The 23,798-nt window shown below is 46.1% G+C and overlaps 1 protein-coding gene across 1 annotated transcript in view; it reads left to right on the forward strand.

Annotated features, from left to right (window-relative positions):
• Window positions 1–8,581: 8,581 nt before the first annotated feature.
• LOC141162202 (cytochrome P450 2K1-like) overlaps window positions 8,582–23,798 on the forward strand; it is a 200,761-nt gene continuing 185,544 nt past the window's right edge. Inside the window, exon 1 of the mRNA XM_073648050.1 lies at window positions 8,582–8,847. Within this exon, the coding sequence (XP_073504151.1) occupies window positions 8,653–8,847 (195 nt within the window). The 5' untranslated portion in view covers window positions 8,582–8,652. The remainder of the gene's footprint in view (window positions 8,848–23,798) is intronic.

A 23,798-nucleotide genomic window follows, 5' to 3' on the forward strand; every position in this document is an offset into this window, starting at 1 on the left:
GCATATTACAAACATAAATCCCATTATTGGGGAGTGGGTCTCCCATAGTATTTGCTTATGCCTTGCAAGCAAAAGCTGCCAAAAATTAGGATGGAGCAACTTGCAATGCCCCTTACAAGAGCCATGCAGTACAGCATATTACAAACATAAGTCCCATTATTGGGGAGTGGGTCTCCAATAGTATTTGCTTATGCCTTGCAAGCAAAAGCTGTCAAAAATTAGGATGGAGCAACTTACAATGACCCTTACAAGAGCCATGCAGTACAGCATATTACAAACATAAGTCCCATTATTGGGGAGTGGGTCTCCCATAGTATTTGCTTATGCTTTCCCAGCAAAAGCTGCCAAAAATTCGGACGGAGCAACTTGCAATGCCCCTTGCAAGAGCCATGCAGTACAGCATATTACAAACATAAGTCCCATTATTGGGGAGTGGGTGTCCCATGGTATTTGCTTATGCTTTCCCAGCAAAAGCTGCCAAAAATTAGGACGGAGGAACTTGCAATGCTGGCACCCTGGTGGTATAGTGGTGGTGGAGGCTGAGGATAAGGAGAAGAAGATTAAACAGCCGAAACGAGGAAGCATATACCCATGTGTGGGTGTGAAGCGGTGCATGTGAATACACCTCCCGAAATAACACAGTGGATTTGACTTTATGTTACTCTGCTGTCATTTGGTGGTGATGAGAAGTCTGGCCCAATCCAGCTCTTGTTCATTTTGATAAGGGTCAGCTTGTCAGCATTGTCAGTTGACAGGCGAGTGCGCTTATCAGTTATAATTCCCCCAGCGGCACTAAAAACACGCTCCTATAACACGCTAGCGGCAGGGCAGGCCAAGACCTCCAAGGCGTACAGAGCGAGTTCATTCCAAGTGTCCAGCTTGGATACCCAATAATTAAAAGGCACAGAGGAATCACGGAGGACGCTGGTACTATCGGCAAGGTACTCCCTCACCATCTTTTGAAACTTTCCACTCCTTGTGAGAGTACCCCGCGCCTCAGGGCCTGTAAGCTGGGCGTGTGTCAGAAAACTGTCCCAGAAAGTTGACAGTGTTCCCCTGCCTCTGCTGGATTGGAGTTGCATCTCTCTCGCCTGTACGCCTTGGTTGGGCAACGAACTGTGACCTCTAACGCTAGCATGTTCATATGGGAATTTTTTTAAGAGTTCTGCAGCAAGGGCCTTCTGGTATTGTCCCATTTTTGTAGACCTCTCCACCTCAGGAATAAGAGAGTGAAAGTTCTCCTTGTAGCGGGGGTCTACAAGTGTCACCAACCAGTAATGACTGTCACCCAACATTTTGACAACGCGAGGGTCACAGTTAAGGCAGCGTAACATAAAGTCAGCCATGCGTGCCCGACTGGTAATGGGCAAGATTTCCGTGTCCTCACCAAGATGATGACTGACCATGCTCTCCTCCTCCTCCTCATCCTCCTCCCCCCTGTCCTCAGGCCACCCACGCTGAACCGACGGTATGACACTTGTACAGGTACTACAGTCTACAACGCATGATAGCAGCTCCTGTTCTTCCTCCTCCTCCTCCTCCTCTCCCTCATTGTCCCCCAATGCAAGTTGGGATGAGATGAGGCTGGGCTGTGTGTAATCGCCCGCTATGGCTTCTTGATCCATCTCATCATACTCTGGCTGCAATGCCTCCTCTTTAATTCTCTGCAGAGAGCGTTGCAAAAGACAGACAAGTGGGATGCTGACACTAATGATGGCGTCATCGCCACTCACCATCTTGGTGGCCTCCTCAAAGTTTGTCAGGATGATACATATGTCAGACATCCAGGTCCACTCCTGAGGTCTTATGTGTGGAGTCTGACCTGAATATCGACGGCCTTGTTGCAGCTGGTACTCCACAACTGCTCTCTTCTGCTCACAAATCCTTTGCAACATGTGGAGGGTAGAGTTACAACGTGTGGGGACATCACACACCAGTCGGTGTGCCGGAAGTTGCAAATGCTGCTGCAACACAGCAAGGGCGGCGGAAGCTGTAGCCGACTTGTGAAAATGAGCTGACAGGCGGCGAACTTTCACGAGCAGATCTGGCAACTCGGGGTACGATTTAAGAAACTGCTGAACCACGAGGTTAAGCACATGAGCCAGGCATGGTACGTGTGTGATCTCACCTCGCCTCAGAGCCGCCACCAGGTTACGGCCATTGTCACACACGACCATGCCGGGATGTAGGTTCAGCGGTCTCAGCCACAGATCTGCCTGCTCTTTCACCGCTGTCCACAACTCACAAGTGTGAGGTTTATCACCTAAGCTTATGAGTTTCAGCACAGCCTGTTGCCGCTTGGTGGAGGCAGTACTGCAATGCTTCCAGCTTGTAACTGATGTGGTGATATCTGAGATGGAGGCTGAACATGAGGAGGAGGAGGAGGAGGAGGATGCGCAGGAGCTGTACACTGTGGGGGCAACTCTGACTGACATAGGGCCTGCAATCCTCGGTGTGGGGAGGATGTGTTCCGTCCCAAGGTCCGACTGGGTCCCGGCTTCCACTATGTTTACCCAGTGTGCCGTCAGAGAGATGTACCGTCCCTGGCCACAAGCACTTGTCCACGTGTCCGTTGTCAGGTGGACTCTCCCAGTAACTGCGTTGTTGGGGGCACGGCAGATGCTTTGGGACACGTGCTTGTGTAGTGCGGGGATGGCACACCGGGCAAAATAGTGTCGGCTGGGGACCGAATACCGAGGGACGGCCACCGCCATATGGTTGCGGAAGGATTCCGTCTCCACCAGCCTAAAAGGCAGCATTTCCAATGCAAGCAGTCGTGAAATGTGCGAATTTAGGACTGTGGCCTGTGGGGCGTTAGCTGCGAATTTCCGCTTTCGTTCAAAGCTCTGGGATATGGACAATTGAACGCTGCGGTGGGACGTGGACGTGGACGTTGATGCTGTTTCTTGAGAAACTGCCATAACAAGTGAAGACTGAGAGGAGGTGGCATCTTTACATGCAGTATGGACAGGGGATTGCCTTGCACACACAACAGGGGGTTCTATTGCACGCACAACAGAGGAAGAAGCAGTGGTGACACCTGCTGACACTGGTCGTGGACCCTGGGTTTCGCCCCACAAAGTCGGGTGCTTTGCTGCCATGTGCCTGATCATGCTGGTGGTGGTCAGGCTGGTAGTTTTGTCACCCCTGCTGATGCTGGCACGCCAGGTGGAACATATGACCTTTTTGGGGTTATCAGCAGAGTCTTTAAAAAAATTCCAGACTCTGGAAGACCTACCGCTTGTACTGGCAACGTCCCTCGTGTTGGTGTTACAGGGAACGGTTGCCTGCCTTCTGTCTGTGGCCACCACACTGCTTCTTCCTGCCTGTTGGGGTACTCTGCCTCCCTCCCCCTGTGTGCTGCTGGCCTCACTCTGCATGTCCTCCTTCCACGTTGGGTCAGTTACTAGATCATCCACCACCTCCTCCTCTTCCACTTGCGCACCACGATCCTCCTCCTCACTTCCTGGCAATTGTGTCTCGTCATCGTCCACCTCTTGTGACAGATTGCCAATGTCGACTTCCTGTGGCCGTGGCTGTTCAAATATTTGGGCATCGCAACATGGGATCTCCTCTTCCACCACTTCAAGCGTATCAGGCGAGGGACCTATAAATATGGAAATGGACCAGAGAACAGCTCTTCAGAGAGTCCAAGTGTGGGATCACTTGCTGTCTGACGACACTCGGCATGGTGGGAGGAAGGAGCATCAGGGTGAGGAGGAGTATGCGGTCGAGACTCAAGGCTACTAAGAGTTGACCGTGTGGAAGACAGACCGGAGGTGGTGGTGCCCAGGTAGCTGGAAGTATTGTCTGCTATCCAATTAATAACCTGTTCACACTGATCAGTTCTCAATACTGGTGTTGTTCTGTGCTTCCCTAGTAATTCGGTCAAGAAGTGGGAGCGAGAAGATGTGGCTGTTGGTTGTGGCACATTTTCACCTTGGCCACGGCCCCGTCCTCTGCACGAACCATCACCAGAACGTCCACTTCCACGTCCCTTGCCACGTGCCTTGCCCATTGTAAATGAAGTAAAATAGCTTACACTTGCACTATCAATGGAAAAAGGGTAATAAAGAGTAGATTAGAACCGTGGAAGAGGAAAACCACAGTTATTGTTTACTGGGGTATACCACACTTTTTTAAATAGAGATATTTGTGGCTGAACAGTGAGCGACACACTCAAACTGCTTTTTTTTTAGATACCAAAGGCCCAAAACTGGATAGTACAGCGATTTGACCCGTGGAACTGCGAAACCACACTGGGATGTCGGGCCTACACAAGACTATTTTCAACAGATATATTTTTGTGTCACAACAGTCAGGAGACACTACTGTTTTTCTTTATGGAAAAAACTACCAAAACCTGAATAATAGAGATTTTTTACCGTGGAACAGCAAAACCACAGTTATAATTTACTGGTGTATACCAGGCTTTTTAAAATATATATATATATTTGCGGCTGAACAGTGAGTGACACACTCAAACTGTTTTTTTTAGATACAAATGGCCCAAAAGTGGATAATACAGAGGTTTGTACCGTGGAACTGCAAAACCACACTTGTATTTCTCGGGCCTACACTAGACTATTTTCAACAGATATATTTGTGTCTGAAAAATCAGGGAGACACTATATTTTTTTTTTTTACAGCAAAAAATGCAAAAAGCAGGATAATAGAGATTTTTCACGGTGGAACAGCAAAAGCACACTTCTGTCTCTCTGGCCTACACCAGACTAATTTCAACAGATATATTTGTGTCTGAAAAATCAGGGAGACACTATTTATTTTTTTTTTTACAGCAAAAAATGTGAAAAGCAGGATAATAGAGATTTTTTAGCGTGGAACAGCAAAAGCACAATTCTGTCTCTCTGGCCTACACCAGACTATTTTCAACAGATATATTTGTGTCTGAAAAATCAGGGAGACACTATTATTATTTTTATACAGCAAAAAATGCCAAAAACAGGATAATAGAGATGTTTTACTGTGGAACATCAAAACCACAGTAATAATTTACTGGTGTATACCAGGCTTTTTAAAATATATATATATTTGCGGCTGAACAGTGAGCGACACACTCAAACTGTTTTTTTTAGATACAAATGGCCCAAAAGTGGATAATACAGAGGTTTGTACCGTGGAACTGCAAAACCACACTTCTATTTCTCTGGTCTACACCAGACTATTTTCAACAGATATATTTGTGTCTGAAAAATCAGAGGCACACTTTTTTTTTTTGGGGGGGGGGGGGGGACACCAAAAGGTTAATAAGATGGGTATTTGTACATTGTGAAGGAGGAAAAAAAACAGAGGATTTAGATAAAAAAAAGGATTTTTCCTGGCCCCCGGGACCTGGAGCTAAGTCCAGCAATTTCAGCAACAGGAGCAGCACACAGGACAGTAATGCAGCGTTTGCTGGTATAACCACTGCGTCTCCTATACAGCCTGCCTGCCTGCCTGATATACCTGGGATGGATATTAGTCCTGAGAAGGACTGTTTGTTAGATCTGGCAGCCTTTACAGACCCTACATTAACTATTTTGCAGGATATATCTCTCCCTAAATCAGCAGCGCTGTCCCTACACTGTCTGATCCGGAGCGACTGTGTCCAATATGGCGGCGCCCGGTTTTAAATACTCGAGGTGACGCTGTGCGGCCAGCCAATCACTGTAATACCCACAAACAACATGGCTGCGGCATTACAGTGACTGGCTGGCAATCCCTGCATGTTCATTGGCTCTGTAAAGAGCGCCAAACATGCAGGGCGGAGACCCGAGCTCCCACCCGAGTAAGCCGGAAATGCTCGGTGCTCGCCGAACATCCCGAGTAGCGTGATGCTTGGGCGAGTACCGAGCAGTGTCGAGCATGTTCGCTCAACACTAATTATTATCCATTTCACCCTGGTTGTTAATAACTCAATAGCGGCTTTCTGGAAAAAAGCAGATGTTCCTACTTTTTCTGACATTTTAGGAAAAATGGCCCAACATAAAATAAATGAATATAGATTTGCAACTCTAAACAACAACTTTGATAAATATTCCAAAAAATGGTTCCTTTGGCCTAATGAAAATTCCAATTGATTCTCAACTATACTCATTTATATATTTTTTTCTCTCTTGTGGAATATTATAGACATCTATTTAGTCTGTAATTTACTCTTAATCTACGTATCATATTATTAAAATGTTGTACTTTATGTTCATAAATTGCATGAATACTTTTAAATGGAACCTCCTGCCTATTTCCCTTCCCTTTCATACTATTCCTACCCATCCCCAAGTCCTTCCTTCTCCTTCCCTTCCCACTCCTCTTGTATTGTTCTTAAAATTGTTAATAAAAATTATTGTAACTGAAACTATCACCAAGCAAAAAGATCACATCAAGTTCACCTGTGGCTCAATGGTTAAAACAGCAGCAGCAGGGTCCTGACAAAGAACAAATGGGTCAACGTCATAGGCACTCTCCTAGCTTGTAAAATGTATTTATTCATTTAACTACTTTTTTATTATATTTTTTTATATATTTAAAAAAAAAAGTCTGCATTTATATTTTTTAATTTATCAGTAATGTCTATAAGTGATATACTCCATTATGCTTTATGATTGTTTTGTGTGTGCGTTATGGTGTATACATGCATTTAGTCTGATTCCCCGCCCGCTGGGTGTGGTGTTTTTCTTGAAAAGTGGCGTCTCCATGTGCATTCTTTCTCTATAAATTACAGACCCTGTATGTGTATGTATATAGACTGTCCTGAGGAAGTGGTGTGATCACCAGGAAACGCGTAGAAATAAAGTCTATTTCATTATTACATCAACTTGAATTCCTCTGGTACATTATTCTGACAGGCGAGCAACGCATTTTGATGCCCCCTTCTCTTCACCCAACACAGGGTTTACTGTGTCAGTGAGGAGCCAGAAGACTGCAGCATCTGATTCCTCCCACTTCTGCACTCATTAGAAGCCTTTTGCCGTCATATTAATTGGTGCAGGTCTCTTTTAGCAATTCAGGGGTTAATCTGCTCAGTTCTGAGCTCCTGGAACCTTACCTTCATTTAGGCTCTCAGCATATTCGTCCCGTGCATCTTCCCTACTATGATAACACTGTACCCCAACACATCAGATTGTCGCCTACCGTGGAAACCTTGAAAAGGAAGTTGAAGACCCACTTCTTCTGACAAGCCTACAACCTGCAGTAACCCTCGCTCCACCATACCGCTGCACGACCAGCTCTACCCTCACCTACTGTATCCTCACCCATCCCTTGTAGATTGTTTGTGCGCCCTTGTGGGGTCCTCTCTCTTCTTGTACCAGTCGGTGACCCCTTTTCACGTGTAAAGCGCCACAGAACAAATGTCGCTATAATAATAAATAATAATTGTAGTACTTGTACTCTGGGTCAATTGATGGCACTTTCCTGGTGTCTGCCCCTAATCTGATGTGTTTTGGCAACTATTGGGCCCGTTTGAAGGTGTTGTGTATTGTAGAGTTTTCTACTCACTTCAGCCGCGTTAGAGGTAGGCACAGGACACTGTCTCTTTAAAATGTCCAAGACAGGTTTATTATGCTGCATAAACCGCACTTCCAAAAGAAAACAAAAGAAAACCTTGTCCGGCACAGTGTAACAAAACAGAAAATAAACAGTCTGTAGAATATGGTGGCTTCGCCCGCTCACGGTAAGTGTCTTTTTTGCACAAACACCCTGGAGGTCTTCACACCTCCGGCCACAGACACTGAATGAGATACTCGGTCTCATTTTTATACACACGCCCTGGGGTGGGGATATGTGAGCAGCCAATCCCACTCGTCTCTTATGACTGCACGAAAAAAACGGCCCTGATACGCCCTATTAACTCTCTCAGCACTATGTGTGCTGGAGCATGCTTTCCCAGTTTCACATCACTGAAGCTGCCAACCTCAGCGACATATATCTCCCCTCAAGGACATGTCTGGCAGCCATCTTACAGTATACTTTTGTTTTTGCCCCCCATTGAATTCAATGGCATTCGGCAATGTTCGGCCAATGTTCGACGAATAAATCGGCGAATATTGCAAATTCGACAATTGTAATATGAACCGAATATTGAAACATTCACTCATCTCTAGTTGTAACTTCTAGGCTCCCATAGATATAATTGTCAGACATGTCCAAAAATGGATAATCTTTTCAACTTCTTCCCCACGAAATTCTATTTATCTTATTACATTGGTAATTTATTAAAATCTTTAATACACAAAATGCAAAAGATCATAATGGATGTAAAATTCATCCTTATACTGTATAACTTCAAATAGATTCATTTGTGTCCCCAAACATTAGTATGTGAACTTTACCCCATGGCACTGGTACAACTGCAGAACAGATAAGATAAAAGATTGCAAATTATATTCCTTTATTCTACTGCGCACCATCACATTATAATACACATTGGCCAACATTTATTTGGATGAAATGCATAATGCTATGTATGTAATAACAAGATTGTGCAATCTAAGTCAAGATTGTCTGACCAAGGTAATTGGCAATGGGCCAATCAGTTTATTATAGGTTATTTGTGCCCTTGTAAATATTATCACATGTAGGAAAAAATAAGCCCATGTGTATAAATATAAGGACAGCAACACAATCAGAACGGACTCTTAGCAGTACTTCGCTATGGCTTTTATTGCCTACTTTTTGTCTAGAGCCGATGTGTTGGTATACTTTTCAATTTTCATTGCACTTTTCATCTATTGGATAAATGGAATTAAGAAGCGCACAGCAAAGATGCCCACTGGACCTATCCCTCTGCCTGTCATTGGAAATCTCCACCTGGTGGACCTGGAAAGGCCCCACGAATCTCTGATGCAGGTAGAATAATGTACTATTTGTATAGTCAAGGAGGGTTCAACAGTATTTAGCTGGGTGCAAATGAATTGGGGGTGGTTGCTGAATGAGACAGGTATTAATAGATTCATGGTGGGCATTAAATGTCTGCAGGTCTTGTCTTTTACTGTATTATATAGAAACCCTTGATATAAATGAGCACTGTGTAATGCTTCATTTCCCCTGCAGTGGCAAGAGAGATTGAATACCTACTGTCAGATTTCCCTGGAATAATATCTGATCCCTGGAGCTGTCCGCAGGTGGACACTTTGTGATCATCCTATTGTTAATGGACCATCTAATAAAATAGGAATTGTGCAAAGTCAAGAATAGAGATGAGCGTTGTTCTACTCGAACTGTTCGCCAATCTCAAATTCGAGCTGTTTTGGGCGGTGTTCGAGCCGGTCGGCGAACACGAACAATTTGAGAAAAATTCGGCTGTTCGAGGTTATGTTCGATAACTGTTCGTGCACCAAAATCATAACTGGATTTTTTCTCAGTAATGATGAAAATTAATGTTAATACGCAGTTTGAGTGTACAGCGGGGCGGGGGGAGGGGCAGGGGATGGATCTCTGCAGGAACAATGAAGATCTCCATTTTTTTTTCTCTTTCCCGCATTTGCAGTGGGGAGGTGCAATCTGTCAGCCTATCAGCAGCGCACACACGGAGCGAAGTGCTTTTTTTCACACAAGCAAGGGCATGTGTGATTGGCAGTGTATGTCACATGTCCTTGCCCTATAAGACCAAGCCATTTTCCCCGTCGCCACCATTTTCTCACTGCTGCAGCTGCGTGTTAGACGGCACCGCTGCTGCTGTGTGCGCTATACCTTGTTAATTTCAAGCCAATTTTCGCACAAATATACAGATAGCTTGGGAGTAGGGAATAGTTGTGATTGCAGTCCTTTTAAGGACTAGGTTACAGCATTTCCTACGACTTTTATCAGGCAGGTCTGTGCTCTTAAATAGATAGATTGTGGGAGTAAAGACTAATTGTAATTGGAGTCCTTTTCAGGACTAGGTTACATCAGTTCCTATCAGTTTTTGCCAGGCAGGTCTGTGCCAGTGCTGTGCAAGTTTTTTTCACAGCATTTGGCTGAATCTAGCAAAGCTAATCTTTTTTGGCCTATTGCAGAGTGTGTTAGTCAGTGGAGTAGCCTATCTGTGTTGCAAGATATACCACCTGTGTATAGAATACCAATTTTTTTACTGCACCTAGTGAAGTAAAATCTTTTGGGCATAGCATCATTCTATTAGTCCATCTATACTGACCTCCATCAGGTTGCAAATTGAATAAAAAAATTTTCTGCATCTAGCTCTGAAAAAATATTTGGGCTTCTAGCGGTGTGTGGGACTTGGTCTATTAGTCCATCTATACTGACCTCCATCAGGTTGCAAATTAAAAATAATTTTTTTCTACATCTAGCTCTGAAAAAATATTTGGGCTTCTAGCAGTGTGTGGGACTTGGTCTATTAGTCCATCTATACTGACCTCCATCAGGTTGCAAATTAAAAATAATTTTTTTCTGCATCTAGCTCTGAAAAAATATTTGGGCTTCTAGCAGTGTGTGGGACTTGGTCTATTAGTCCATCTATACTGACCTCCATCAGGTTGCAAATTAAAAATAATTTTTTTCTGCATCTAGCTCTGAAAAAATATTTGGGCTTCTAGCAGTGTGTGGGACTTGGTCTATTAGTCCATCTATACTGACCTCCATCAGGTTGCAAATTGAATAAAAAAATTTTCTGCATCTAGCTCTGAAAAAATATTTGGGCTTCTAGCGGTGTGTGGGACTTGGTCTATTAGTCCATCTATACTGACCTCCATCAGGTTGCAAATTAAAAATAATTTTTTTCTGCATCTAGCTCTGAAAAAATATTTGGGCTTCTAGCAGTGTGTGGGACTTGGTCTATTAGTCCATCTATACTGCCCTCCATCAGGTTGCAAATTAAAAATAATTTTTTTCTGCATCTAGCTCTGAAAAAATATTTGGGCTTCTAGCAGTGTGTGGGACTTGGTCTATTAGTCCATCTATACTGACCTCCATCAGGTTGCAAATTAAAAATAATTTTTTTCTGCATCTAGCTCTGAAAAAATATTTGGGCTTCTAGCAGTGTGTGGGACTTGGTCTATTAGTCCATCTATACTGACCTCCATCAGGTTGCAAATTGAATAAAAAAAATTTCTGCATCTAGCTCTGAAAAAATATTTGGGCTTCTAGCGGTGTGTGGGACTTGGTCTATTAGTCCATCTATACTGACCTCCATCAGGTTGCAAATTAAAAATAATTTTTTTCTGCATCTAGCTCTGAAAAAATATTTGGGCTTCTAGCAGTGTGTGGGACTTGGTCTATTAGTCCATCTATACTGACCTCCATCAGGTTGCAAATTGAATATAATTTTTTTCTGCATCTAGCTCTGAAAAAATATTTGGGCTTCTAGCGGTGTGTGGGACTTGGTCTATTAGTCCATCTATACTGACCTCCATCAGGTTGCAAATTAAAAATAATTTTTTTCTGCATCTAGCTCTGAAAAAATATTTGGGCTTCTAGCGGTGTGTGGGACTTGGTCTATTAGTCCATCTATACTGACCTCCATCAGGTTGCAAATTAAAAATAATTTTTTTCTGCATCTAGCTCTGAAAAAATATTTGGGCTTCTAGCGGTGTGTGGGACTTGGTCTATTAGTCCATCTATACTGACCTCCATCAGGTTGCAAATTAAAAATAATTTTTTTCTGCATCTAACCCAGCCAATAGTTTTGGCCTAATACCACAGTTTGGCCACTCAGCTCTGCTCGGTTACCATCCATTGTTTTTTTGTGCAAACAACTCCAGAGTTGTGAATTAGTTAACCACCAAAATGAGTGGAAAAAGGCCTGCTGCTGGTGGAAAGGGGAATAGGCGTGTTGGGAACGGGAAAAAAGGTTGTGTCCGTGGGGTAGGTGCAGAAGAAAGACCATCTTCCAGCCAAACTAAAATGTCTACTTTTTTTAGCGGACAATGTGATAAGATCCCTTTCTTACGGCCACGCCAATCGCTACAAATTTCAGATGAGGCACAAAAACAGCAGGTGCTTCAACGGATATCAAGCGCTCCTTTAAGTGGGCTCTCCTCCACATCAACTTCAACATCACAAATACTCCAGTCCTCAAAGGTGTCACCCAAATCGCACTTGCTTCCTCACAGCTCCCAAATCTCCAGCTGCCCGTCTGAGTATGAGGTAGAACAGATGGTTGAGTCTGCAGAGCTGTTTACTCATACTATAGCCTGGGAATCAGAGGTCGACTCCAGCGCTTCTGTGAATCCAGACGAGGAAATGATCTGCACTGATGCCCAGAATCTTTATGAGTCAGATCCAGGACCAGACGCAGAAGGTTCTGACCATAATGTAGACCCTCATTCCAAACTGTAACTCCTGTTGGTGGAGACAATGAGGAAGACAATGATAAGACTCAAATACCTGATTGGAGCGACAACTTTAGTTTTTTGTCAGGGCAGGAACAGGTTGGCTCTGAGGACGACGGGTGTGATAACGCACAGGGTGATGATGATGAGGTCGGAGATCCCACTTACTGTCAACCCACAGTCAGCCAAGAGATGAGGTCAGCAGAGGAGGTGGAGGAAGATGCTAGTGACGACGAGGTCAGGTTGCGCCTTCCTGGAAGCACGTCAACAACTGCATCCTCAAACACAACTCTGCCTCTCACCACAAGTCGTGGTGGCTCTTCAGGTCGCATGGGTGCTAAGCCTTGCATAGCCTGGGCATTTTTTCAGATCGATAAAGATGACCCAACTCGTGTTATCTGTAACATTTGTCAGCAAAAGCTAAGTAGAGGCCAAAAAATACATAGTTTGAGTACTTCATGCATGAACCGGCACATGGACATGAAGCATAAGTTGCAGTGGGAAGCTCAGTGTGCTACAATGCGGTCTAGCCGGCCGGGCCAACCACCGTCTGCCATATCTTGTGCATCCGCGGCCTCTTCATCCTCTGTGACTGGGGGGACAGCAGTCACACCTGTTTTGGGGCGCAGACCTGCCACCTCTTTACCCGCAACAGCCAGCGTGATTGGCAGGTCATCATTTTCTTTGGAGGTGGTAACACCAGCTGGTCTTGAGCGCTGTCCGACATCGATAGCACCACCTTTGGATCAAGGCAACCTAACATGTCCGCCTGCATCTTCCTCACAGACCGGCAGTTTGCCGGGGACACCCTTATCAACCCCGTCTAAGCACAATAGCCAGCCCTCGGTCCCTCAGATGTGGACAAGTAAAAGACCATTTCCTCCTAGCCATGAGAAAGCTAAGAGGTTGAATTTCACCATCTGCAAGCTCTTGGCTACAGAAATGCTGCCTTTCCGCCTGGTGGACACAGAGGATTTTCGAGACCTTATGTCCGTCGCAGTGCCCCAGTACCAGATGCCCAGTCGGCACTACTTCTCAAAGAAAGGTGTGCCTGCGCTCCACCAGCATGTCGCACACAACATCACCGCTTCTTTGAGAAACTCTGTGTGTGACAGGGTGCATTTCACCACAGACACTTGGACGAGTAGGCATGGACAGGGGCGTTACATGTCGCTGACTGGGCACTGGGTAACTATGGTGACAGCAGGACAAGGGGCTGCTGTCCAAGTCTTGCCGTCCCCACGAGTTGTGCGTCAATCCTCTTTATGTCATTTTTCCTCCACTGCTTCTGCCTCAACCTCCTCTCGGTCTTCCACCTGCACCCAAAGGCTGTCTGGTCATGCCACAAGCTTTCTAACTGCGCAGAAGGGATCCTGCACACCTCCTTACTATGCTGGCAGTAGGGCTCAACGTCATCAGGCGGTTTTTACATTGAAATGTCTGGGAAATGTGAGTCACACAGCTGAGGAGTTGTGGTCAGCTCTGGAGAACCAATTTCATGAATGGTTGTCTCCACTGGACCTGAAACCAGGGAAGGCCGTGTGCGACAATGCTGCAAACCTGGGTGCGGCCCTTTGCCGGGGCAATGTCACACACGTGCCTTGTATGGCTCACGTGTTGAACCTGGTTGTCCAGCAATTTTTAGCCCACTATCCCAGACTAGATGGCCTTCTGCAGAGGGCACGGTCGCTGTGTGCTCACTTCCGCCGTTCGCATCCCGCAGCTCAGCGACTTACATCTCTACAGAAGTCGTTGGGCCTGCCACTTCACCGGCTAAAATGCGATGTGCCTACCCGGTGGAATTCAACTCTGCACATGTTGCAGCGACTGTGGCAGCACCGACAAGCCCTGGTGCAATACGTTCTGACGTATAGCCTGGGCCAACGAGATTCAGAGGTGGGGCAAATCACGCTGGAGGAGTGGTCTCAGATCAGGGACCTATGCACCCTTCTGCACAGTTTTGAAATGGCGACGAAGATGTTTAGTGCTGACGATGCCATTATCAGCATGACTATTCCGGTGATTTACATGCTGGAGCACATGTTAAACAGAATTCGGAGTCAGGTGGTGGCACAAGAGGAGGTGGAGGAAGTAGAGGAGGAGGAGTTGTATGCGGAAGGGCTAACATCTGCAAGGTCCAGACGGTCGGCAGCACCAAGGCGGCAGGCATGTGAGGGTGGGGGAGATGATTTTACCAGGGCGCATGGTAGCAGCCAAACTAGTGAGGAAGGTGCAGGAGCCCAGGAAGAAGTGGAGGACGAACTGATGGAAGACTCATCAGATGAGGGAGACCTTGATCACATTTCTGTTGTGCGAGGTTGGGGGGAGAGGACAGAGGAAGGAAGCATGATTGCTACCTCGCCACCAACACAACAGGGACTTGGTGCTCCTGGATGCGCAACACACATGAGTACCTTCTTGCTGCACTACCTGCAACATGACCCTCGAATTGTGAGAATTAGAAATAATCCTGACTACTGGGTTGCCACACTGTTAGATCCCCGGTACAAAAGTAAATTTGCAGAAATTATTCCTGCCATAGAAAGGGATGCACGCATGCAGGAGTATCAGCAGAGACTGTTGCAGAATCTTACATGTGCTTTTCCACAAAACACCAGTGGTGCACGTAGTGAATCTCACAGTTCCAACTTGCCAACCGTGGGACCGTCAAGTGTTCAGCACTCAAACCGTAACAGAACCACAGTATCTGCTGGTAACATCAATTTTGCAGAATCATTTCACCACTTTTTTAGCCCATCCTTTGCAAGGCCACAGGAGACAAGAAGTCTGACACATAGTCAACGCCTAGAGACGATGGTACAGGAGTATCTCCAAGTAAACATTGAAGCCACGACTGTGTCACTGGACCCTTGCTCTTTTTGGGCTTCCAATCTGGATAAATGGCCGGAGCTAGCCACTTACGCCTTGGAGATCTTGTCATGCCCCGCAGCCAGCGTTCTGTCTGAACGTGTGTTCAGCGCTGCTGGTGGTGTGCTGACAGATAAGCGCACGCGGCTCTCCACTGATAATGTAGACAGACTCACGTTCATAAAGATGAACAAATCATGGATCCGAAACGACTTTTCTACCCCTGTGTCATCCTGGGGAGAGTAAAAGCTTGATGATTGGTTAAAATCACCCTACCAACCGTTTTAAGCTTTCAAATTACTAATCATGTTTATCTGTATCTTGACTGGAAAATAATTTGGGCTTTGTAGCAGTGTGCAGCACTGATCCTATTAGGCCATCTATAATAAGCTTCACCAGATTTAAAATTAAAAATAATTTTTAGCTGCATCTAGCCCGGAAAATAATTTTGGGGCTCCGAGATGCGCAAGACACATAAGTGCCTTCTTGCTGCACTACCTGCAGCATGACCCTCATATTGTCAGAATTCGAAGTAATCATGACTACTGGGTTGCCACACTCTTAGATCCCCCAAACTTTTCGATCAACCTTTTCATTTTAATAAAGACCAAAAAAATGGTCATTTTTGAAATTATAAGCATTAGCAGGTTGTTAGAAACTGAAATCAAACAGTTTTCAACTCAAAACTTTATTCTAGGTGATGTTACATTTTCACATAGGACCCCTTGTTCGAAAGGAGCTTCTGAACTCTCTCGTCCATTGAATTTGTCAGGTTTTGGATGGTTTCTGCTTCAATTGTTTTGCATGAGGACAGAATACCCTCCCAGAGCTGTTGCTTAGATGTGAACTGCCTCCCGCCATCATAGACACTCCTTTTAATGATGCTCCAAAGGTTCTGAATGGGGTACAGGTCAGGGGAGCATGGGGGTCACACCATAAGTTTGTCCCCTTTTATGCCCATATCAGCCAGAGATGCAGATGTTTTATGTGCAGCATGAGATGGTGCATTATCATGCAGAAAAATGATCTTGCTGTGAAATACACGGTTCTTCTTCTTGAACCATGGCAGGAAGTGCTGTTTGAGAAAATCCACATACATTATGGAGTTCATCTTTAGCGCCTTCAGGGATCCTAAAGGGGCCGACAATCTCTCTCCCCATGATTCCAGCCCAAAACATTACTCCACCTCCTCCTTGTTGGCGCTGTAGCCGTGTTTGCGTGGGGTGTCCATCAACCAGCCATCCTCCACTCCATTCATCTGGACCATCGAGCGCTGCACGGCACTCATCCGTGAACAAAACAGTTTTGAAATCAGTCTTCATGTAATGTTTGGCCCACTGGAGCCGTTTCTGCTTGTGTGAAGTGGATAGAGGAGGTCGACAGGATGGCGTATGCACAGCTGCAAACCTCTGAAGGACCCTGCATCTTGTTGTTCGGGGGACGTTGGAGGCACAAGCAGCTTCAAAAACTTGTCTGCTGCTATGACAAGGCTTTTTTGCCGCTGCTCTTTCAACCTGACGTAATTGCCTGTAGGAAAGAGTCCTCAATTTGCCCTTATCAGCACGCACACGTGTGTACTGTGAATCAGCTACATACTTCTTGATTGCCAAGACACTTCATCCTGATCATCGCACAATGTTGATTGTAGTCATGCCTTGACCTAAACACTCCACAATTTGTTGCTTCTCAGCAGCCGACACATCCTTTTTCTTTCCCATTTTGGCAGAAAATGTAGGCTGCTTAATAATGTGAGAGAGCCTTCTTAAGTAGTCTTGCCTTTCATTGGACACACCTGCCAAACTAATTAGCACAGGTGTCTGCAATTGCTTACAGTGATATAAAGAGCCCTGACACACATCACCATCAATGAGTTTAACTGACAAACAAACAAATTCTTCCCTTATCACTCCTAAACACTTTTTGCATAATAATTTGGAACGCGGTGTACATGTGCTTTTCCACAAAACACCAGTGGTTCACGTAGTGAATCTTACAGTTCTAACTTGCCAACCGTGGTCTGTATGGAATTGTTCAATAAAGGGCCCAAAATTAAGATAACATAGATGGGAGAGGTCTCTATGAATAGGAATTCCTAAGTATTTGATACCCTGTGAGGGCCAGGCAAAGGGAAAGTTGGACTGGATGGAATCCTATATGGATTTAGGGAGGGAGACATCGAGGGCCTCAGACTTCGCTGCATTGATTTTAAAATTTTACCATGTAACAAAGTGATCTATTTCAGCCATAACAGCAGGGATGGATATATGTGATTGAGTGATATATACTAGGACATCATCAGCAAATAGAGAGCACTTGTACTCGGTGCCTCCCACCTCAATCCACCTAATATTGGGGTTATGGCGAATTGATGAGAGCAGGTGCTCCGTCACTAGGATGTATAAGAGAGGGGACAGAGCACATCCCTGCCTTGTCCCATTGGTGATTGTGAAAGGTGATGAAAATGTTCTGACGCACCCCCTGGGCCTTGGGACACCCGGAGCCGGACCCTTTTTGGTGGATGCTGGTGGTTGTAGTCTTCGTGGCGGCGATCCGGTTCCGTGGCTCAGGGCGGTCAAACCAGTGGCGGAACTATTTATGTGGTTTTGATGTTTAAATGTCCGACTACGCCACCCGTGGATTGCGGTCAGAGTGAACCGCCGCTACAGGGCAGACCGCTAAGGCTGGTGTTGTGGGTGCAGCAGAGCGTAGCATAACTCCCCACGGGAGGAGTATAGCCTCAGGGCAGTGTATGCGGAGGATGAGGGTGATGGTGCAGGGCAGCAGCAGTAACGACACGGAGTCAGTGATGCAGTTCAGGGCCTTTACTCACAGTTCTTATTATCCAGACCACGTCTGCAGGTAACGGCTGCCCACGTCGTACTGTGCTCACCAGGTGAGGGGCTCAGACAACTCCCAGATAACTTTGGAGCGCTTCACAGGACCCCCTTTGTGTGTCCTTTGTCTGGCCTTTCTTACCAACACTTCTGTCCGGCTGCCTCGGGCCTCCTCTTGGTAAACTTGGCGCCAGTTTCCCTGACCATATGTGGTGCCTTCCTAGCGGGTGGAGCAAGGGGCTGCGCCACATAAAATGTCAGAGCCTCCGGTTTCTAGCTGACGGTCGTTTCCTGCCTCCACTAGTTCGGGGACCGGTCTCCCCCTTTGGCCTGACCCCTCCACGCAGGTGGATTCGGGCGTGCGGTGGCGACTCGCCCGTCCGCACCCCTGGGATCCCTTCATTCCTCGTTCCTGGAGCCTTCTCCGCTCCTCTTCCTTCCTTCTCCCTCTTGCAGGCCTGGGCCTCTGTTACTAGGCCCGCCTCCGGAGCAGAGCTCATGCAGAGCCCCTGCTCCCTGCCACTTCTGCTCAGACTTCTCTGCACTGAACTAAGATGGTGCCCACCTTTTATACTCCCTTCTCAATGCACCCAGGAACTGCTTCCTCCCTGCTCCTGCACTGCAGGGTTCTCCTTCCTCAGTGTTCCCTCCCCCCACTCCAGCCAAGGACAGGGACTGTCGTGCCCATCTCAGGGGCATATTGGTCGCCCTGCCCCACGGCAATGTGGTGTAATGCATGCAGGTGTCGGGTCCTGATCCACACTCCATCCTTATCTGAGAGTAAGATATCACACCTCTGGGTGAGGTGCAATACGTCTGTAGCAACCGAGCCCTCGGTGCTACAGTTCCATTTATCTTCAGCCTAGGTGACGTATTGTGATACAGGGCCGTGATTTTGGCTATAAAAGGGTCCCCTAGACCCCTACCCCAAGCTTTTTAAGAGAATCATATATGGCGTGCCAGGAGACTCTATGGAATGCTTTCTCAGCATCCAACGAGAGTATCTACTTACAAATTTTTAACTGCATCTAGCCCAGGAAATACTTTGTGCCTAGTAGCAGTGTCTGCTAGTCAGCGGATTATCCCGGCTGTTAAGCAAGCTACACCACCTGTAGTTTGGACACTTAATTTTTTCAAAGGAAATGCTTCGGGACCACGGGATACTCAGTGAAGAGCATCAGGAGGCACCCCAAGGCATAGGGGCTGGGACTGGCACTAGGATGCCTTGCGGTGGACAGCCGAGCTCGATCCTTATAAAAGCTTTTTAACTGCAGCAGCTTTAGTGGACGCTACTGGAGCTGGAATTACGCGGCTGCTGGCATGAGACTTGCCCTCCAATAGATCCTTGTAAATGGATTTAAAGTGTATTCATTCAAATTAGAGGGACAATTTAAATTAAAAAGCTTAGAGCTGCATCCACCACAGGGGGGCTCTCTCGACCCACCAGCGGACAGGCACCAGTATTGGGAGAGGGGGGCTGGCCGTCAGGGTTCACAGCGGCTCTGGCACAAACCCGGCGACACGGAGGTGGCACGGGCAGGAGCGGACTGAATGTGTCGGCTTCTCACTTTTTGGATTTTAGAAGGGCATGACATGCCTATATCTGTGTCTCCCCCTCCTTTTACTCCTCCACCTCTTTTCTTTTCGCATGACTATATGTACTTGTCACTTTTCCATGTGTTAGTTGTGTCTTCTGAGCAGTTTGTCAGCTTTTGGACACCTTTGAAGGTGTTTTCTATGTGTTTCTATGTGTTTTCGTTTGCCTGCCATTGGTTTTAACGGTGTTCGAAGGTGTTCGACGAACAGTTCGACGAACAGTTCGGCGAACACACGGGTGTTCGACGAACCGAACTCGAACACTACGGGGGTGGCTCAACACTAGTCAAGAACCTCTTGAAGAGCTGTAGACTTGTCATGTTGCAGGAGATGTACTGCTATCATGGTTTTCACTGTGTTAATTTCCTAAGTCAGTGCCTCTTTATTTTAATGAAATGATAGGAAAAGAAAAATGGATTCATTAAAATACCATAGCATTTAATGTATGGCCAAAAGTATCTCCAATACCATTTCCAAGAGCGTTGATCATTTAATGCATTAGCTTTTCCCAATATTATATGATGGAATCGATTGTCTCTCCTTGTGCTATAACAGTTTCCAGTGTCCTGGGGAGGATTTCTACCAATTATTACAATGGCTGTAGAGATTTATGTCTGTTGAGGCACATGAGCATTAGTAAAGTTGGGCATTGTTGTTCGACTTTCACCATGGATCAGAAAAGCCAAATCTGCTCTGGTCAACTGATCACTGCAACAGATTATTTGGGGTCAGCATCCTCTTTTATAATGTTCATTGTTGGGATCAGGGTATTTTTGGGTTCTATCTCACGACACTTTGCAAAAAACATTTTTAGCAGTTCTTAGTAGCTGTGGGAAGTATCATTTGTATAGATGGCGGAGGTCTTCATTGGTTGCAGGGTCCCCGCCTTCTGCATAGGTGGAATGTCTACTGCTAATGGCAGTTTTCTGAACTTTTTCTGTTAGAGGCTACACAAGTACATTCTAATGGTTAACATCTGAGAAAGTGAAAAATTCGTGGACAACAAATCGTCAAGTAACTAAACTTTTATGATCTTTTTACATTTTGCAGGTACTTTTCATGCCTGTAGATTGGTGGATGGTTACGGTCCTGAGATCCTCACAAATCATTGAAAAGTTGGCAAAGAAATGTGCAGAGCGGGAGGCTGGAACGCAAAGCTCCTGCCCAAGTGAGCACACAGAACGGAGTGCTGATACATTAGAAAGTAATAGACTCTCTATTATATCCATACTCCTTTTTGTGTACTTGTGAGGTGATAGGGAATATGCCGCTGACCGTCACCTACCATTAACTGTTTGCATGTAATTTGCAGCTGCTGTTCTATTTCATTAGTAACGCACATTTGACAATATGCTGCCTGCAGTACTAATCACCGGCCAAAGGAGGTTACTGTTTCCCCGTAACTGCTCGATGATTCTGCCTTAAACTGGTTTGTACAGGATTTATATTCAGAGGGAGTTACCCCAGTTCTGTGAGGAGAAATACAAATGGCTATTCTGTTGGCAGAGACTTGTGTTTTGTTAAATGGACTCTGTTCTGCTGTTGTGAAGTGCAATTGGGAGGAAATGTCTGACAGGAAGATGTTGATTCGGTGGCCATCTTAAGAGAGCGAGGTGAGAGTTGGAAGAAGGAGGATGTGTGACATCTCTGTCAAGCACTATCTGCAGAGACGAAATCCCCAGGATCCCATATCCGTGACGCACCCAGAGGACCCTCCAGCAAGTCAGATGTAGTATCACACACCGGTTAGAAACTTGTCATCCCTTGGGCAAACAGCAGTCGTCCAGGCGGTCTTATCTCTGCAACGACATAGCTACCAGACACAGGTCGATAAGTCCTGAGCTCAGGCCCACCACAAGGATTATGGTGGGAGAATGCACGCGCACATAGTTTGGTGCCAAACTCAGACAGGCAAATACAGGCACTTTAATGCATCAGTGACCTTCAGACTCAGCTTGTTATTGGAGAACTAACAGTGAGTGTAATGCATATAGACCTCTGATTCCAATTCATGGAATATGTGTATATACCTCTGGTACAATCATTGCTAGCTCCACAATAACAAAACTAACTACTCGCTGCCACCACCAATCGTTTATAGGCCAATTGGACACATGAGAGGTAGCATATGGCTTTCAGGAGTGTGGTTTCCTGAACAAAAGGAACAGAACTATTAAAATGTATACTTAATCCCGAAAGATAAATATACCAAAGATTTTACAAAGGGGACAAAACAATACAGCATATGCAATTACATAAAAATAAAAGGATGAACAAAAGACTTACCAAACCTGACATCACTGCTTCATATTTATGGAGGGTTGTACTTCAGAAAGAAAAGGGACAGAACTGCAGTTAACTGCAACTCCAGGAACCGAGCAGGTTCAAAATTTGGCATTTCCCTTTTATTATCTCCTAAATTATACCCACACACCTCCCCTTGATGACTCCTAACAGGGCTGGTTATGGTATGCATCTTCAGTTTCAGAAAATTATGAGATTCCCTAAATTCATGATATTTTTGCTGCTGAGGGTCACAGTTGGTAAACATTGCCTTCATATTTTTTATCATGATTTTATCTTTACAAAGTGCCTAGGGATGAGCGAACGTGATCGGTGATACTCGGATATCACTTGAGTATCTGGGTGCTTGGATGTGCTCGTTACTTGGCGAGCATTGGGCAGTGCTCGATTTCAAACTTGAATTCCCTGCCCCGCATGTTTGGCACCTGTCAGCAGCCAATAAGCTTGCAGGGATTGCCTGTGAGTCACTGTAATGTCGTAGCCAGCTTGGTAGTGTCATTACTGTGATTGGCTGGCCGTCTGACATCATCAGGGATTATAAAAGAACAGGTACCGCCCGGCTCGGCATACTGACGCCATTGCACAGCTATGTGACAGTTCGTATTGGAGGGAGAGAGTGCTTGTCCAGGCCTGTGTCCAGCCGCCTGCTGCAGCCTACACTGTCCCCGCTGCTAAAGAAAATGAACATTCACTGCTCCCCACTGCCGGGCAATTGCGTGTGCCCGCTGTTAAAGAGCATGAATATTCAACCACTCTCCATGCACATGGGCATGGGGAGTGGGTGAATATTCATGCCATTTAATAGCAGGCACACGCGATCGCCTAGCCGCAGCAGGAGCCGTGCTGCGGATACACTGTATGTCGGCTGTTAAGGAACATGAAGTCACTGCTCCCCGCGCACACAGGGGAGCTTTGACTTCTGGAAGCTGATCTCTCCTTGTGAGCCACGCATGGAAGTGATGCCATGTGCGGCTCACATGGAGAGATCAGTGTGGGCAGACAGGACGCAGTGCTGGAGGAGAGAGAAGGAGGGTGAGTAGGAGTGTTTATTTTTTTATGTGCAGTGTGATGGGGATTAGTGGGACCATGCATACCAGGATAAGGAAGAGGGGAGCATATATACCAGGATAAGGATGAGGGAGCCATACATACCAGGATGAGGGGGCCATACATACTAGTATATAGATGAGGGGATCGTACATACCAATATACGGATGAAGGGGTCATACATACCAGGATAAGGATGAGGGGGCATACATACCAGGATAAGGATGAGGGGGTCATACATACCAGTATAAGGATGAGGGGGCCATACATACCAGTATACGGATGAGGGGGATCATACATACCAGTATACGGATGAGGGGGCCATGCACACCAGGATAAGGATGAGGGGTGCCATGCATATCAGGATAAGGATGAGAGGGATCATACATACCAGTATATGGATGAGGGGGCCATACATATCAGGATAAGGATGAAGGGGCAATACACACCAGAATACGGATGAGGGGGATCATACATACCAGTATACGGATGAGAGGGTCATGCACACCAGGATAAGGATGATGGGTGCCATGCATATGAGGATAAGGATGAGGGGGATCATACATACCAGTATATGGATGAGGGGGGCATACGTACCAGGATAATGATCAGGGGGCCATGTATACCAGGATAAGGATGAGGGATGTCATGCATACCAGGATAGGGTATTAGTGGTGCCATGCATACCAGGATAGGGATTAAGGGTGCTATGCATACCAGTATAGGGATTAGGGGTGCCATACATACCAGGATAGGGATGAGGGGTGCCATGCATACCAGGATAGGGATGAGGGGTGCCATGCATACCAGGATAGGTATGAGGGGTGCCATGCATACCAGGATAGGGATTGGGGGTGCCATGCATACCAGGACAGGGATGAGG

Source organism: Phyllobates terribilis, unplaced genomic scaffold (assembly GCF_046119375.1).
Source record: "Phyllobates terribilis strain yellow unplaced genomic scaffold, ASM4611937v1 Scaffold_9__5_contigs__length_417890890, whole genome shotgun sequence".
NCBI classification, from domain to species: domain Eukaryota; kingdom Metazoa; phylum Chordata; class Amphibia; order Anura; family Dendrobatidae; genus Phyllobates; species Phyllobates terribilis.